The 14,133-nt window shown below is 44.4% G+C and overlaps 1 protein-coding gene across 2 annotated transcripts in view; it reads left to right on the forward strand.

Annotated features, from left to right (window-relative positions):
- tnpo1 (transportin 1) overlaps positions 1 to 14,133 on the forward strand; it is a 155,766-nt gene that overhangs the window by 84,576 nt on the left and 57,057 nt on the right. For both annotated transcript variants that reach the window (XR_015078660.1, XM_085990105.1), the window contains exons 14-15: positions 4,464 to 4,635; positions 7,722 to 7,808. Coding sequence is in view for 1 of the 2 variants with exons in the window: in XM_085990105.1 (XP_085846231.1) it covers positions 4,464 to 4,635; positions 7,722 to 7,808 (259 nt within the window). In the remaining variant the exon portion in view is untranslated. The remainder of the gene's footprint in view (positions 1 to 4,463; positions 4,636 to 7,721; positions 7,809 to 14,133) is intronic.

The following is a 14,133-nucleotide window of genomic DNA, read 5'->3' on the forward strand; positions in this document are numbered from 1 at the left end:
AATTTTATTTTTTAAAACTCTTATGCTATTAAAAGTGGGCCCTACGCCTGCTTTTACCAGGTGTAAGAATTTGACAGGCTTTCAGCGGGTGGAAATTGTGCAAAAAGTGCAACTCCACCCACAGAGGCACTTTTCTTGGGCGTGCGGATGATCTGTCAAGAGAATTCTTGATGATCGCAAGTGCCGGGTTTCAGCACATGCACTTCACTCGGTTGATTCCGGAGATGAGGGGGTTGACGTATGAACAAAGGTTGAGTAGGTTGGGCCTCTACTCATTGGAGTTCAGAAGAATGAGAGGCGATCTTATCGAAACATATAAGATTGTGAGGGGGCTTGATCGGGTGGATGCGGTGAGGATGTTTCCACTGATGGGTGAGACTAGAACTAGGGGGCATAATCTTAGAATAAGGGGCTACCATTTCAAAACTGAGATGAGAAACTTCTTCACTCAGAGGGTAGTAAATCTATGGAATTTGCTACCTCAGAGAGCTGTGGAAGCTGCAACATTAAATAAATTTAAAACGGAGATAGACAGTTTCCTAGCAGATAAGGGAATTAGGGGTTACGGGGAGAGGGCAGGGAAGTGGACGTGGGTGTAGATTCGGATCAGCCATGATCCTATTGAATGGCGGAGCAGGCCCAAGGGGCCGTATGGCCTACTCCTGCTCCTACTACTTATGTTCTTATGTTCTTATACTTGTGCGAGCGCGTACGCACCCGTGGGGATCGGAAAATCCAGCCCTATATTGACACTGGTGAATGACAGCAACAATTCTTCAAAGAATTTGGAACCGATCCTGTCTCTGCACCATGGATTAACTGATTCAGAAACCACCATGTGATCAAGTGCAGTTCCACACTTGGGGAGGCACGCGATGTTCCCATAGAAAACATTGACACTGGGTGCCTGATAAAATTCTCATTATAAACTTGAGGGCATCTTTTCCTGCCCTTTTTACAAATTGTACCCAAGCAGAAAACTAGCTTTTTAAAATAAGAAACTGCGCAACAGTGAATTGCCATTGTGGTTTGTGCTAGCATGATGGGGTGGGGGGGTGGTATGAGAGAAGAGCTGCTAGTGATTGGGAATTCCACAGAGCCCCACCCTCTGTATTTTGTTTTTATATTCTATCTCTCAAACTACAGAAACAACAAAAAAACAAAAGGTGTGCATAACTGGTGCTCTTTGAGAATAGGCTATGTTACCCTGACAATTGACCATTGTTTTAAAGCAGAATCTGTTAACTAGTTAGTCCTGTAAATGTATCAGCAGGGGAAGCAGCTGCATTTGACACTGTTGAGGATCCCACACGGGTGCTAATAGTTGACTCTGAAGCAGTGAATCTCTGTGTTCTCTTGTAGCTGCCATAAGACATGAGGTTTGAATCCATTGTCTGTGTTGATGAGAAAGTCCTGATTTCTGGATTACTGATTGATGTGGGTGTTGATGCAGTGAGAGAATGCTGCTGCTAGTAGGAGTGTGTGAAAGGGTCAAGCGAGTGGATCTAGCCAACAGATGAAGGTAGAAGTACCAGCACCCTCCACTGTCATTGCGTTCCAATTCAGTGAATTTTTTGAGGAAGCGGCTGGTAACTAAGGCAGATGTCTGATGGAGCTTTCCTCTGCGCTAAATACCTTGTGGACAAATGCGCTGCCAGTATTTTGTGAAATGATTGAACTTTGCATTGTGCAGCTCTCGGGTGAATTTCAGTAGTCGCCTTGATGCTTTATGGTAGTGTTTGTTGTTGCTATAGTGTTTGTTTCATTGAAGTTGTTTAATTCGAATCATAGATTCTTACAGCACAGGAGGAGGCCATTCGGCCCCTCGTGTCTGTGCCGACTTTTTGAAAGAACTATCCAATTAAGTCCCACACCCTAGCTTTGTCCCCATAACCCTGCAAATTAGCCCTCTTGTACATGTTCAACTGTCTTTTAAAGGTTCCTATGGAATCTAATTCCACCACCCTTTCAGGTAGTGCGTTTCCGATCTTAACCCTTGGATGTTTTCATTTTTTTCAAACAAAAATACAAATTTGAATGAACAGACTAGACTATATTGACTTATTAGAGCCTCTTGTCTGGTATTTAGTCATATGGCCATGCGGCAGGTGCTCTGCAGTTCAGGGGTAGGCTTCATAATCAATTGAAATTAGTCTCATCTAGATTCCACACAAAATCTAGTGGTGTTATCCAGAACTACCCAAAAAATGTTTGTCTCTAGACAGGTTCACTTCACTCAAAGATGTCTTTCTGAAGGCAGGATAATGGATTCTACTGCTAAGGATATTTTCCATGATGATAACAGCCATCATTGTAATTCCCAGCTGTTATTTCAGCTGAATCTGCTCAGCCAGTGATCTCCCATGGAGCACCCTGTCTCAGCCACTAAGGATACAATAGGACGATAGCAAAATACTGCAGATGTTGGAAATCCGAAATAACAACAGAAAATGCTGGAAAAACTCAGCAGGTCAGGCAACATCCGTGGAGAGAAATTTGAGTTGACGTTTCGGGTTGGACCCTTCTTCAAAACTGGAAAGAAAAGAAACTAGATCGAAGGCAGGGCTGCGATCGGACAAAAGAATAAAAGAAACGAAAGAAGTAAAAGAGATTAGAAGCTAGACGAGATGGTAATAGGCTGGGATTAGGTGTAAAGTGTACTGGCAGGGCAAAAGATAGCTGCCAGGTGTGAGAGAGAAACAAAAGGAAAGGGGGGGGGGGGGGGAAGAAAGGAGTGGAACAATTACAAGAGAAAATGAAATGGGGGCCGAGCTTATGATCTGAAATTGTTGAACTCGATATTGAGTCCGGAAGGCTGCAGACTGCCTAATCGGAAGATGAGGTGCTGTTCCTCGAGTTTACGCTGAGCTTCCGTGGAACAATACAAGAGGCCAAGGACGGTGAGGTCCGAGTGGGAATGGAGCGGTGAATTAAAATGACAGGCGACCGGAAGCTCGGGGTCACCCTTACGGACTGAACGGAGGTGTTCCGCAAAGCGGTCACCCAATCTGCGTTTGGTCTCCCCAATGTAGAGGAGACCGCATCGTGAGCAGTGAATACAGTATACTAGATTGCGAGAAGTACAAGTAAATCGCTGTTTCACCTGGAAGGGGTGTTTGGGGCCCTGGACAGTGGGAAGGGGGGGAGGTATAGGGGCAGGTGTTACATCTCCTCCGCTTGCACGGGAGGGTGCCGGGTGAAGAGGAAGGGCTGTTTGGGGTGATAGAGGAGTGGACTAGGGTGTCTCGGAGGGAGCGGTCCCTGCGGAATGCTGAAAGGGGAGGGGAGGGGAAGATACGTTTGGTGGTGGGATCACTTTGGAGGTAGCGGAAATGCCGGAGGATGATCCGTTGAATGTGGAGGCTGGTGGGGTGAAAGGTGAGGACAAGGGGAACCCTATCGTGGTTCCGGGAGGGAGGGGCAGGGGTGAGGGCAGAAGTGCGGGAGATAGAACTGACACGGTCGAGGGCAGTGTCAACCACAGTAGAGGGGAATCCTCGGTTGCTCAGCGTAAACTCGAGGAACAGCACCTCATCTTCCGATTTAGGCAGTCTGCAGCCTTCCGGACTCAATATCGAGTTCAACAATTTCAGATCATAAGCTCGGCCCCCATTTCATTTTCTCTTGTAATTGTTCCACTCCTTTCTCCCCCCCCCCCCCCCCCCCCCCTTTCCTTTTGTTTCTCTCTCACACCTGGCAGCTATCTTTTGCCCTGCCAGTACACTTTACACCTAATCCCAGCCTATTACCATCTCGTCTAGCTTCTAATCTCTTTTACTTCTTTCGTTTCTTTTATTCTTTTGTCCGATCGCAGCCCTGCCTCCGATCTAGTTTCTTTTCTTTCCAGTTTTGAAGAAGGGTCCAACCCGAAACGTCAACTCAAATTTCTCTCCACGGATGTTGCCTGACCTGCTGAGTTTTTCCAGCATTTTCTGTTGTTATTAAGGATACAATAGGCCTCTGCTCTGGATTTTGCATGGTGATTACAAGAAAACAATGTTCTGAAGCCCTTACTCCAGATCCTACCCCTTTTGCTGCTGTTGGTGGTAACAAAGATGTCCATAGTAAGATGTGCTGCCTATCTGCAAAGGGCTTGAGAGTTGAAGTAAATTGAGAACAAAACAATCCAAGAGGCATACAAGGCAAATAAGTGACTTATTTGAAGGGGCAATGCTACAGTATTTGATATGTAGAGAAAAGTACTTTCTGATTTAATGTGTCTTAGTTCTGATTAACATGAACTCTTTTGTAAAATGTGGGCTTTTATAAATTTAAGTTATTGATAATATACATTTACGATGCAATTCCTATATTTTGACACACAACCTAAGCAAATTGGAAAAATTAGCTTCAGTGTGGCTAAAAGTATCCTGACTTTGTAGTCTATGTACAAAAAAATTAAGTACATTTAAGTCAAAAATACAGACTTTTAATAGTGCAACATTTTTTTATTTGCTTTTCAGTGCTTTTGCTACCTTAGAGGAAGAGGCTTGCACGGAGTTGGTGCCATACCTTGGTTACATACTCGATACACTTGTCTTTGCTTTTAATAAATATCAGCATAAGAATCTTCTAATTCTGTATGATGCTATTGGAACCCTTGCTGACTCAGTAGGGCACCATTTAAATAAACAGGTGAGAAAGAAAATGCTGCAGCATGATCAATAATCTTAAATTATTAGAACTGAGGTCAGCAAAGACTGAACACACTGGGGCTCTTTTCTATAGAATAGAGAAGACTGATGGGGTGACCTGATAGAGGTATTTAAGATTATGAAAGGGTTTGATTTGGTAGACATAGAGATGATGTTTCCACTTGTGGGGGAGTCCAAAACTAGGGGCCATAAATATAAGATGGTCACCAATAAATCCAATAGGGAATTCTTTACCTAGTGAATGGTTGGTTAGTATATGGAACTTGCTACCACAAGGAGTAGTTGAGGCGAATATTTAAGGGGAAGTTAGATATACATATGTGAGACGAAGGAATAGAAGATTATACTAATGAGGTTAGATGAAGAGGGGTGGGAGGAGGTTTGTGTGGAGCATTATCAGCAGTATGGACCAGTTGGACTGAATGGCCTGTTTCTGTGCTGTAAATTCTATTTAAAAATTACATGCATGATTCATTTGAGCTAGCCATTTGCTTCAAGTTGAAACGTTCAAGCACTGTGATATGGTACATTAGGTAGTTATTTTCAAAATCCAAATTTTAATCTGAAGGTCTTCTACAAGACTGTTTATCTGCTTAAATAAATTTTAAACTCCTGACGTGCATTTATTGGCCATGTGTTACAAATTTTGCGTTTACTCTAGACATTCTCGCAATTTCATCTGTACACAGATCCTGCGTCCCTTACAATCAATGGTTTACTGCCCAATATTCCTACCTCTGACTCTTGCTTTTTAAATAACAAAATTTCTATTTCTGATTCTGGGTAATGGAACACATTTTACCATTTTTGGTTTAAGTGTAGCAGAGACCAGATTTACAGAAAAGTTTCCTTTACTGTAATATTTGGTCATAATTCCAAGTTTGGAAAAATCCAAATTTCTCTCATTTCGTTCTCTTTCCCACCATCCTCCCTGTTTCTTCTTGCTCTCTTCTGTAGGTTATAATTTCTTTCACCAGTTTCATCTCGTTAATCTATTCAGTTAGGCTTGAATTCTTTTGGTCTGCAATTGGTCAATTTTAACTTTCCACCAAAGTGCTATGCTAATAACGCCAATTCCCAATATGGGAGTAAGAATGTTTTTGAGTGGCTTTACGATTTCTCTTGTAATACAAACACATTTGCCATATCCCTACACAGAACAACCAAAGGAATTCTTACCCCAAGAAGGTAGCTAGTATTAGCATGCAAATTATCAAAACCATTCTAAATATGTAATACAGGTAGACTATCCTTTATCCGCACTTCCGAAAACCTAAAAACCGAAAGTTTTTTCGTGGAGCGTAAGTCGTGCGCACGACATGACCCGAGTGGCGCCAAACATGACAGGAGCGTCCAGGTGCTCTGCCTTTACCTGTGAGCAGGGCAGAGGATCACAGAGTTCCCTCCTGGGTAGGAGATTGCAGGCCGAGCCGGGCAGTGTGAAGGAGGTACCGGGAGAGTGAACCCAACAATACAGCGGCCCGTCCGATAGCTGCAGCGGCCCGTCTGATAGTCTTTTCTGCCCCCCCCCCTCCCCGACCTGATTTGCGGGCCAGCTTAGTGTAGGAGTCAGCCAATATCCGGCTTTCCCACAACTGGCAGCAGCAGTCGAGCCCCAGACCCCCGCTAAGTCAAGGAATTCAGATACGGAGCAGGGGGAGCCGGAAACCTCGATCTAACGGCAGAAATCAGCAGCCGTTTTGTTAGGTTTTCTTTCTTCCCCTAGCATTTTTTTCTTCTCCTAGCATTTTTTTAAACAGTCAGGCTGTGGAAAGAGTCTCTGTAGCTTAGCAACAGCTTCAGAGACGCTTCCAAGGCAGGGCCCGAGTGTTTACAAGCTGTTGCTAAGCAACAGTGTTGTCAGAAAACCTTCTGAAATCCGAAAACCGAAACACAGCTGGTCCCAAGGTTTTCGGATAAAGGATAGTCTACCTGTATATAGGGAATTTACAGAAAATTTGATCTCTTCTGGTGAGCCAAATAAACTATAGCCAACTTTACTTCAGAACAATGGCCCGGATTTTGTTGTCAGCGGCGAACGAACGGTGCTAGCGTTCATTACACTTGCACTTGCCCACAGACTTTCTATGTGCTTTTGCACTGGAACTTGCAGTGATTAGAAATCCAAAACTGCGTGGCGTCCTCTACAGGGGATCTGGGACCTGTGAACAGGTCAAGCAACTGTGTATCTCCCTTAACCAGGTCAAGCAACTGTGTATCTCCCTTAACCAGGTCAAGCAACTGTATCTCCCTTAACCAGGTCAAGCAACTGTGTATCTCCCTTAACCAGGTCAAGCAACTGTGTATCTCCCTTAACCAGGTCAAGCAACTGTGTATCTCCCTTAACCAGGTCAAGCAACTGTGTATCTCCCTTAACCAGGTCAAGCAACTGTGTATCTTCTTAATCAATCATTGAAGAATCCTTACTGAGATACGCAAAGTCTGAACCGGGAAGTGTAAGTTCGAATAGTTAATTCAATGTCAAATCATGTACAGAAAGTGAAATAAAGAGAGGGAAAGAAAGATGGGATTAAGAGAGCGAGATTAAAAAAAAAATCTCCATCAATAATTGAAATCTGAAGGAATGAGACTCCACACTTGTAAAAGTAAATTTTCAGTGCCAGAGAGGTTTGGCAGTAATTAAGACTTAGCACACCATTAAAAATTCACTTGCACTTGAATGGACAACCCCTAACTTTATCTGACGTGTTTCGTGGGTATCACGCCTTTCCATGTATTTGAATGCCAAGTCTCTCAGCGAGATACTGTTATAGCAAAGTTTCTGGAGCAGCAGGGCAACTCGGACAGAAACTTCCCAATTTCCGTGTTTAACTGCGCATGTGTAGTTGCTGTCCGATTTACTCTTTAAAAATTATGAATGCTGATAGCCTCACAAAATCTTGGCCATAATTGTTCCAAGTATGGAAGGTTTTTGTGATCATTATTTAATGCTAATTTTTTGTTGTAGTTCTGGCCGTATTTCTAAGTTCATTTGAGATATTTTTCATGTCAACTGATTTACAATATTTCATTAGAGCAGTAAAATTAACCCTCTTCTCTCACAAGGAGTACATTCAGATGTTGATGCCTCCTCTCATTCAGAAATGGAACATGTTGAAGGATGAAGACAAAGACCTTTTTCCTTTACTTGAGGTGTGTAAAGATTTAGTGTGTGTATTTAATTCAGAAGAATGTTTATGCTTTTGGTAGGTCTTGTTGAAATGATGTACAAATTTTTGAATCGGCTGAGATGCTGATGTTTGTGTCCCAGGGTGGTAGTTGGACCCCTTGAATTTTGTTTTTACAACATCACTCGCTTTCTGTCTTGCTCGTATTACAATGCTGTTGATTTTTTTATTTTCCTCTCGCCTTCTCCCTGCCACTTTGGTTTGTTAGCTCTTGGTCCAGTTTTTTCCTTACTGTTCTATCCCCTGCCCAAGGGTTTAGAAGAACTGCTACCATTGAGAATGTCGTTATCAAATGCAGCTCCGTGACACAGCTAGTTGCTTTTTCTAGTCTATTGGCATCATAACCAATCTGAAAGCGCAACCTAAAAATTCAACACGTAGCGCAGCATCTGACACTGAAAATTATACCTTCCATATCTGCTGATTCCTCTTCCTTTTATTCTGCTCTTATGCAACATTTGTATCCTCAAATCTTGATCATTTGTATCTCTAGTTTCCCCACCCTCACTTTCTCTCTCAAACTCAGGATTTCCTTCTTTCTGACTCCTGCCACTCCCAATTTCTCTTACACGTTTCAATGCAGCCTGCAGTGCAAAGGTGCATGCTCTAATGCCCCTGCTGATTACCTTCGTTCCTTTTGATATCCGACTTCAATCTCTTCTAGTTAAAAATAGCTTGCCCTTCTCGCTAAATTCATCGGTTATCTCCATTACTCTCCTAACCTTGATACTGTAGGACTTTCAACTTCTTGTCATGCAAGATTAAATCTAACTTCCCCTCTGAAATCACCATTCTTACTAACTTGACTTAACTATCAGCAATAGCTTCTACTGATCAGACCGGTGTGAATGCCGATTTCCTTTGCTATCATAAATAACCTTTGAATAACTCATTGCTTAATCTTCCTGTACCCCTCGGGATATTTCAATTAATCTAACGTTATCCTCACTTCCAGTCCAATTTGCACTTCGTCTTTTTTTTTTTTACAACTGGGCTTTTCCAGCTACTGTTTCAAATCAATCACTCAGAGAATATCCTGTGGCAGGTTACACTCTGTTAACCAATTTTGTTGGGCACTAGAAGTCTGCCAACTGAAATGGTCGAGAATTCTTTGCTATTATTCCCAAGTTCAGCTGCTACTTTCACCCTTCTGACACTTCTATTTGTGCCAGTGAATTGATTGATTTCTAGCTGGCATGGAAATTTTATACCATCTCCTTCCCCTCTGACAGATCTGATTAGTACATCTCGTTTCAATCATGCCCCTCATTCTATCCTAAAAATTCTGCCTCTTGCACCTGACCTCTTGCTCTACTTGCGTTTAAAATTTCTGCCTGTAATTTCTGTAAATCCTTCATTAATGTTGCTAAATGCATTGTTTTCAAAAATTAGCATCAATTTTGACATCTCGCCTCTCTGGCACTTCTGGCTCCTTGAAAAAGCACTTGTGTAATTTCTGTGAATCCTCCTTTTTCATGCTGCTTGCAGCTTGGTGGTACAGTTACTCGCTATAAGAGCTAAAGAGAAAGTTCACCTTGAATCACTTCTCCAGCTCTAATCGCAATGATCTGGATAAAGATCCTTCAACCATTATGATGACCTCCTGGTCTGTGTGGCTAAAGTCACTGGATACTCACTGACACATCATGCAATTGTTTCAGTTCTTCAAAGACAACTTCTCCATTTTCCTTTCAAATCTAGTTACATCTGCCACCTTTTTGGATCCCTCCTTAGTCCACGTTCCTCTATTAATATTCTTGGCCTCACTGTCTGCTCAGACCTCTAATCACCTGACGAAGGAGCAGCGCTCTGAAAGCTTGTGACTTCAAATAAAGCTGTTGGACTATAACCTGGTGTTGTGTGACTTCTTACATTTGTCCACCCCAGTCCAACTCCGGCATCTCCACACCATGGCTACTATCGACACCACAAACTGCCAGCTCAAAGTGGAGAGGATCTCCAAGAAGATCGCGCATATCGACACACACATCAAGTTCCTACAGAGATGCAAGAAAGCAGACAAGATCCCGAAAGGACTACAGATCACGAACCCACTCAAGTCGACCTACAACACAGACTACGCTGAGAGAAGAGACTCTGCCGTCGTACCTCTCGCACGCTCCTCAACCATCTCGTACACCAGCTCTACAGCAGACGCCGCAACCTCGAAACCGAGATGGAGTCCATGTTCTCAGTCTGTGCTCAGGACACAGCAGACCAGCTTCGAGACACCGCCAAACAGACGAGGCAACGGAACTACGCTGCCTACATGCACACCAAGAACAGGAAGCTTGAGAAACTCTGCATCACCAGCAGCAGCAACCAAGCCTCCCCCGGTACCACGGTTGAAACCACAGGGAAGTCCGTCGTCAACCTGTCCGACCACACCCTTCAACCAGACGAAATTGAAGTTCTCAGCCGAGGGCTCAATTTCTGCCCCACCACCAAAATGGACCCCGTCGGTCTCGTGGCAGACACAGGAATTCATCAGGAGAATGAGGCTCCGAGAATTCTTCCACAAATCCCAAGATGTCAGCAGCGAACCCAATGAGACAATCAATGATCCAGAACAGCAGACAGAGGGATCTGCAGTGCAGCAACCGAAGAAGAAAGAGTCAAATTGGACCCCTCCGGATGGTCGCTGCCCTAAGCTTAACATGTATGCTCAAGCTGTCAGGAGATGCATCAACGCCAGATTCATCAGCCGCACTCGAGACAGTCCAGAATGTCACCCGAGCACAGCGCAACGCCATCCACGCTCTCAAGACCAACCGCAACATCGTCATCAAACCAGCAGACAAAGGAGGAGCCATCGTCATACAGAACAGAACGGACTATTGCAAAGAAGCATACCGACAATTGGACAACCAGGAACACTACAGACAGTTACCCGCAGATCCGACCAAAGAACACACCCGCCAACTCAACAGACTGATCAAGACCTTCGATCAAGACCTTCGATCCAGACCTTCAAAGCATCCTACGCGCTCTCATCCCACGTACTCCCCACGTGGGAGACTTCTACTGCCTCCCAAAGATACACAAAGCCAACACACCCGGCCGTCCTATCGTATCAGGCAACGGAACCCTGTGTGAGAACCTCTCTGGATACGTTGAGGGCATCCTGAAACCATTGTACAGGGAACCCCCTGCTTCTGTCGCGACACTACAGACTTCTCACAGAAACTCAGCACCCACGGACCAGTTGAACCAGGAACACTCCTCGCCACGATGGACGTCTCGGCACTCTACACCAGTATCCCCCACGATGACGGCATCGCTGCGACAGCCTCAGTACTCCACACCAACAACAGCCAATCTCCAGACGCCATCCTATAACTCATCCGCTTCATCCTCGACCACAATGTCTTCACCTTCGACAACCAGTTCTTTACCCAAACACACGGAACAGCCATGGGGACCAAATTCGCACCCCAATACGCCAACATCTTCATGCACAAGTTCGAGCAAGACTTCTTCGCTGCACAGGACCTCCAACCAATGCTATACACCAGATACATCGACGACATTTTCTTCCTATGGACCCATGGCGAAGAATCACTGAAAAGACAACACGATAACATCAACAAGTTCCATCCCACCATCAAACACACCATGGACTACTCCTCAGAATCTGTTTCATTCTTGGACACACGAATCTCCATCAAAGACGGACACCTCACTCTACCGCAAGCCCACGGACAACCTCACGATGCTCCACTTCTCCAGCTTCCACCCTAACCATGTTAAAGAAGCCATCCCCTATGCCACCACGCTATACATCTAACGATGAAGTAGAGATACCCATATCTACCTCCGATCCGGTGATACTGGAACCCGATGAACCCGACACTGGCCTTCAAGCCGAATCAGCCTTGCCAGAAGAACCTACTACACCACCAGAAACTACTACACCCCCGAGGCGTTATCCGGACCGAGTCAGGAAGCCTCCTGAGAGACTAACTTATAATTAATTAATACAGCAATGTATATTATTTTGCATATAACATGTAATTAATAATTACTTAAAATATGATGTACTAGTTAGCTAGAAGGGGAGGAATTGTGGTGTATGTGCCTTTAAGAGCCCCAGGTGTGCGTAATGCCGGTAATTGCCACTTGGGCTATATAAGCCTGTGTATTGTGTATATCCTTTAGAACACCCCCCCCCCCCCCCCCAGACTTGCTTAGTAAATACCTATGAACCAACTCCTGTCTTCAGTGTCTTTATCTACACACGGACACTACAGTGGCGACGAAGTGGAAACGGACTTGCCTGCAATTCGGCAGCACCTCAAGGACATCGATTCCTCCAGCATCCAGAAGACTCAAGGAAGTAATAGAAACTGTGGTTTCACCAGCTGGCCAAGCTGGTGGCAGGTACTGCGCTAATCCTTCCTGGGCGTCAGGCTGGGGCTCCAGCGTCGGGCTCTACAGCTGAGACAGGCAGCGAAATCGGAGGCAAGCAATAACGGACTGGGAGGGTGCACTCGGGAGACGGCCGGCGCGGCAAGCAGGTCAGCGTTTAGACCTCCGTCGGGAACGAGTCTCCAACAGTAAATAAACGGAAACCACAGTAAAACAGCGTTGTTATCAGTAGCAGCGCCATATCGTTGCTACAGAGAGAAAAAAAAAGCGCGGGAAGCGCCATATCTTATTTGAAATGCCTAACTCTGGCAATATTGATGCTTTTAATAACGAAACAGAGCCTAACTTTGGCAATATTGATGTTTTTGATAACAACATAGAGGATTGGACCACATATGTAGAAAGAGTGGAGGTGTTTTGCACCGCAAATGGAATAGAAGATGGAAAAAAAAAGCTTCAGTGCTTCTGGATCTAATGGGCGCAGAAACATACAAGCTGTTACGCAACTTAATCACTCCAGCCGAACCGATGGACAAGAATTTTGAGGAGATTGTTGATACCCTACACTGCCAATTCGAGGCAGGACTGGCAGATTCTCTGCAAGACAAATTCATCTGCGATCCCCTAAGTGTAGAAACACAAAAAAAGGTATCTTCTGGAAAAGATTTAACACTGGACAAGGCTTTCAGTGCAATAGGAGCGGCAAAGATACAGCAAAGGCCACAGGACTTCGGCACCCATGAAATGACACGGGGTTTCGAGAGATGTTATCGCTGCGGCAGATCCAACCATGACCAGAGGGATTGCTGGTTCAAAGAAAAAGCATGCAGGCGATGCGGAAAGATGGGACACATTCCACGTGTATGCCGATCTGAAAATAAAAAATCCACTAACGGGAAAAGAATCAATAAGGAAAAGCACAGAAAGGTACAAATGATGACGGACAGTAGCTCCAAAGACCAGAAGAGCGATAGCGACTCCGGGAACAAGAGACTAAGCTCTCTCAAATTACATAATGTAATTGCCAATGAAGATTACCAGACCATTTGGGTTACCCTCATAATAGCAGGGTCCCCAGTTAAAATGGAGCTAGATACAGGATCAGCTCTAACCGTAATAAATCGACGAGATTACGAGAGGCTATTTTCGCATATACCTCTAAAAAACACATCCATTATCTTAAAAACATATACGGGGCAGAAAGTATACCCCAAAGGAAAAATAAAGGTGCCTGTGGTATACAACGGCAAAGAAATACAAAAGTTGTATTTATACATTCTACAAGATGGTGGTCCACCGTTGTTGGGACGTGAATGGATAAGGAAGATACGTTTAGACTGGCACTCCATTCAGGCACTGACGGTGACCAGTAAGGAAAAAAACAATGATGACATCATACCTGAACGATTAAAAGACATCTTGGCCAACGCCAAAGAAGTGTTTCAAGAGAAACTAGGAACCTTGAAAGGCATCACCGCCTCACTAAAAGTGGAAGATGCAGCAATTCCAAAAAATTTTAAGGCAAGACCGGTGCCATACGCAATACGTCCGGCAGTCGAGGCAGAGCTGGAGAATTTGGAAAAGGCAGGCGTATTATCCAAAATAGATTGGAGCGAATGGGCAACACCCATCGTTCCAGTCATGAAAAAAGCATTGAAAAATAACTCTGAGGAACAGAGAAAAATTCTCATCTGTGGGGACTTTAAGGTGACTGTAAACCCGGTCCTTCACACGGTACAGTATCCTCTTCCGAGGATAGAAGATATTTTCGCCTCACTATCCGGAGGAAAACGTTTCACAAAAATTGACTTGGCACAGGCATATCTACAGATGGAGGTTGAGGAGACCTCTAAAAGGCTTCTCACAATAAACACACACAAAGGCCTGTACCAGTACAATCGACTGGTTTTTGGAGTAGCATC

This window comes from Somniosus microcephalus, chromosome 1, assembly GCF_052327205.1.
Source record: "Somniosus microcephalus isolate GS21.2 chromosome 1, FLI_Smic_1.0, whole genome shotgun sequence".
Lineage (NCBI taxonomy): Eukaryota > Metazoa > Chordata > Chondrichthyes > Squaliformes > Somniosidae > Somniosus > Somniosus microcephalus.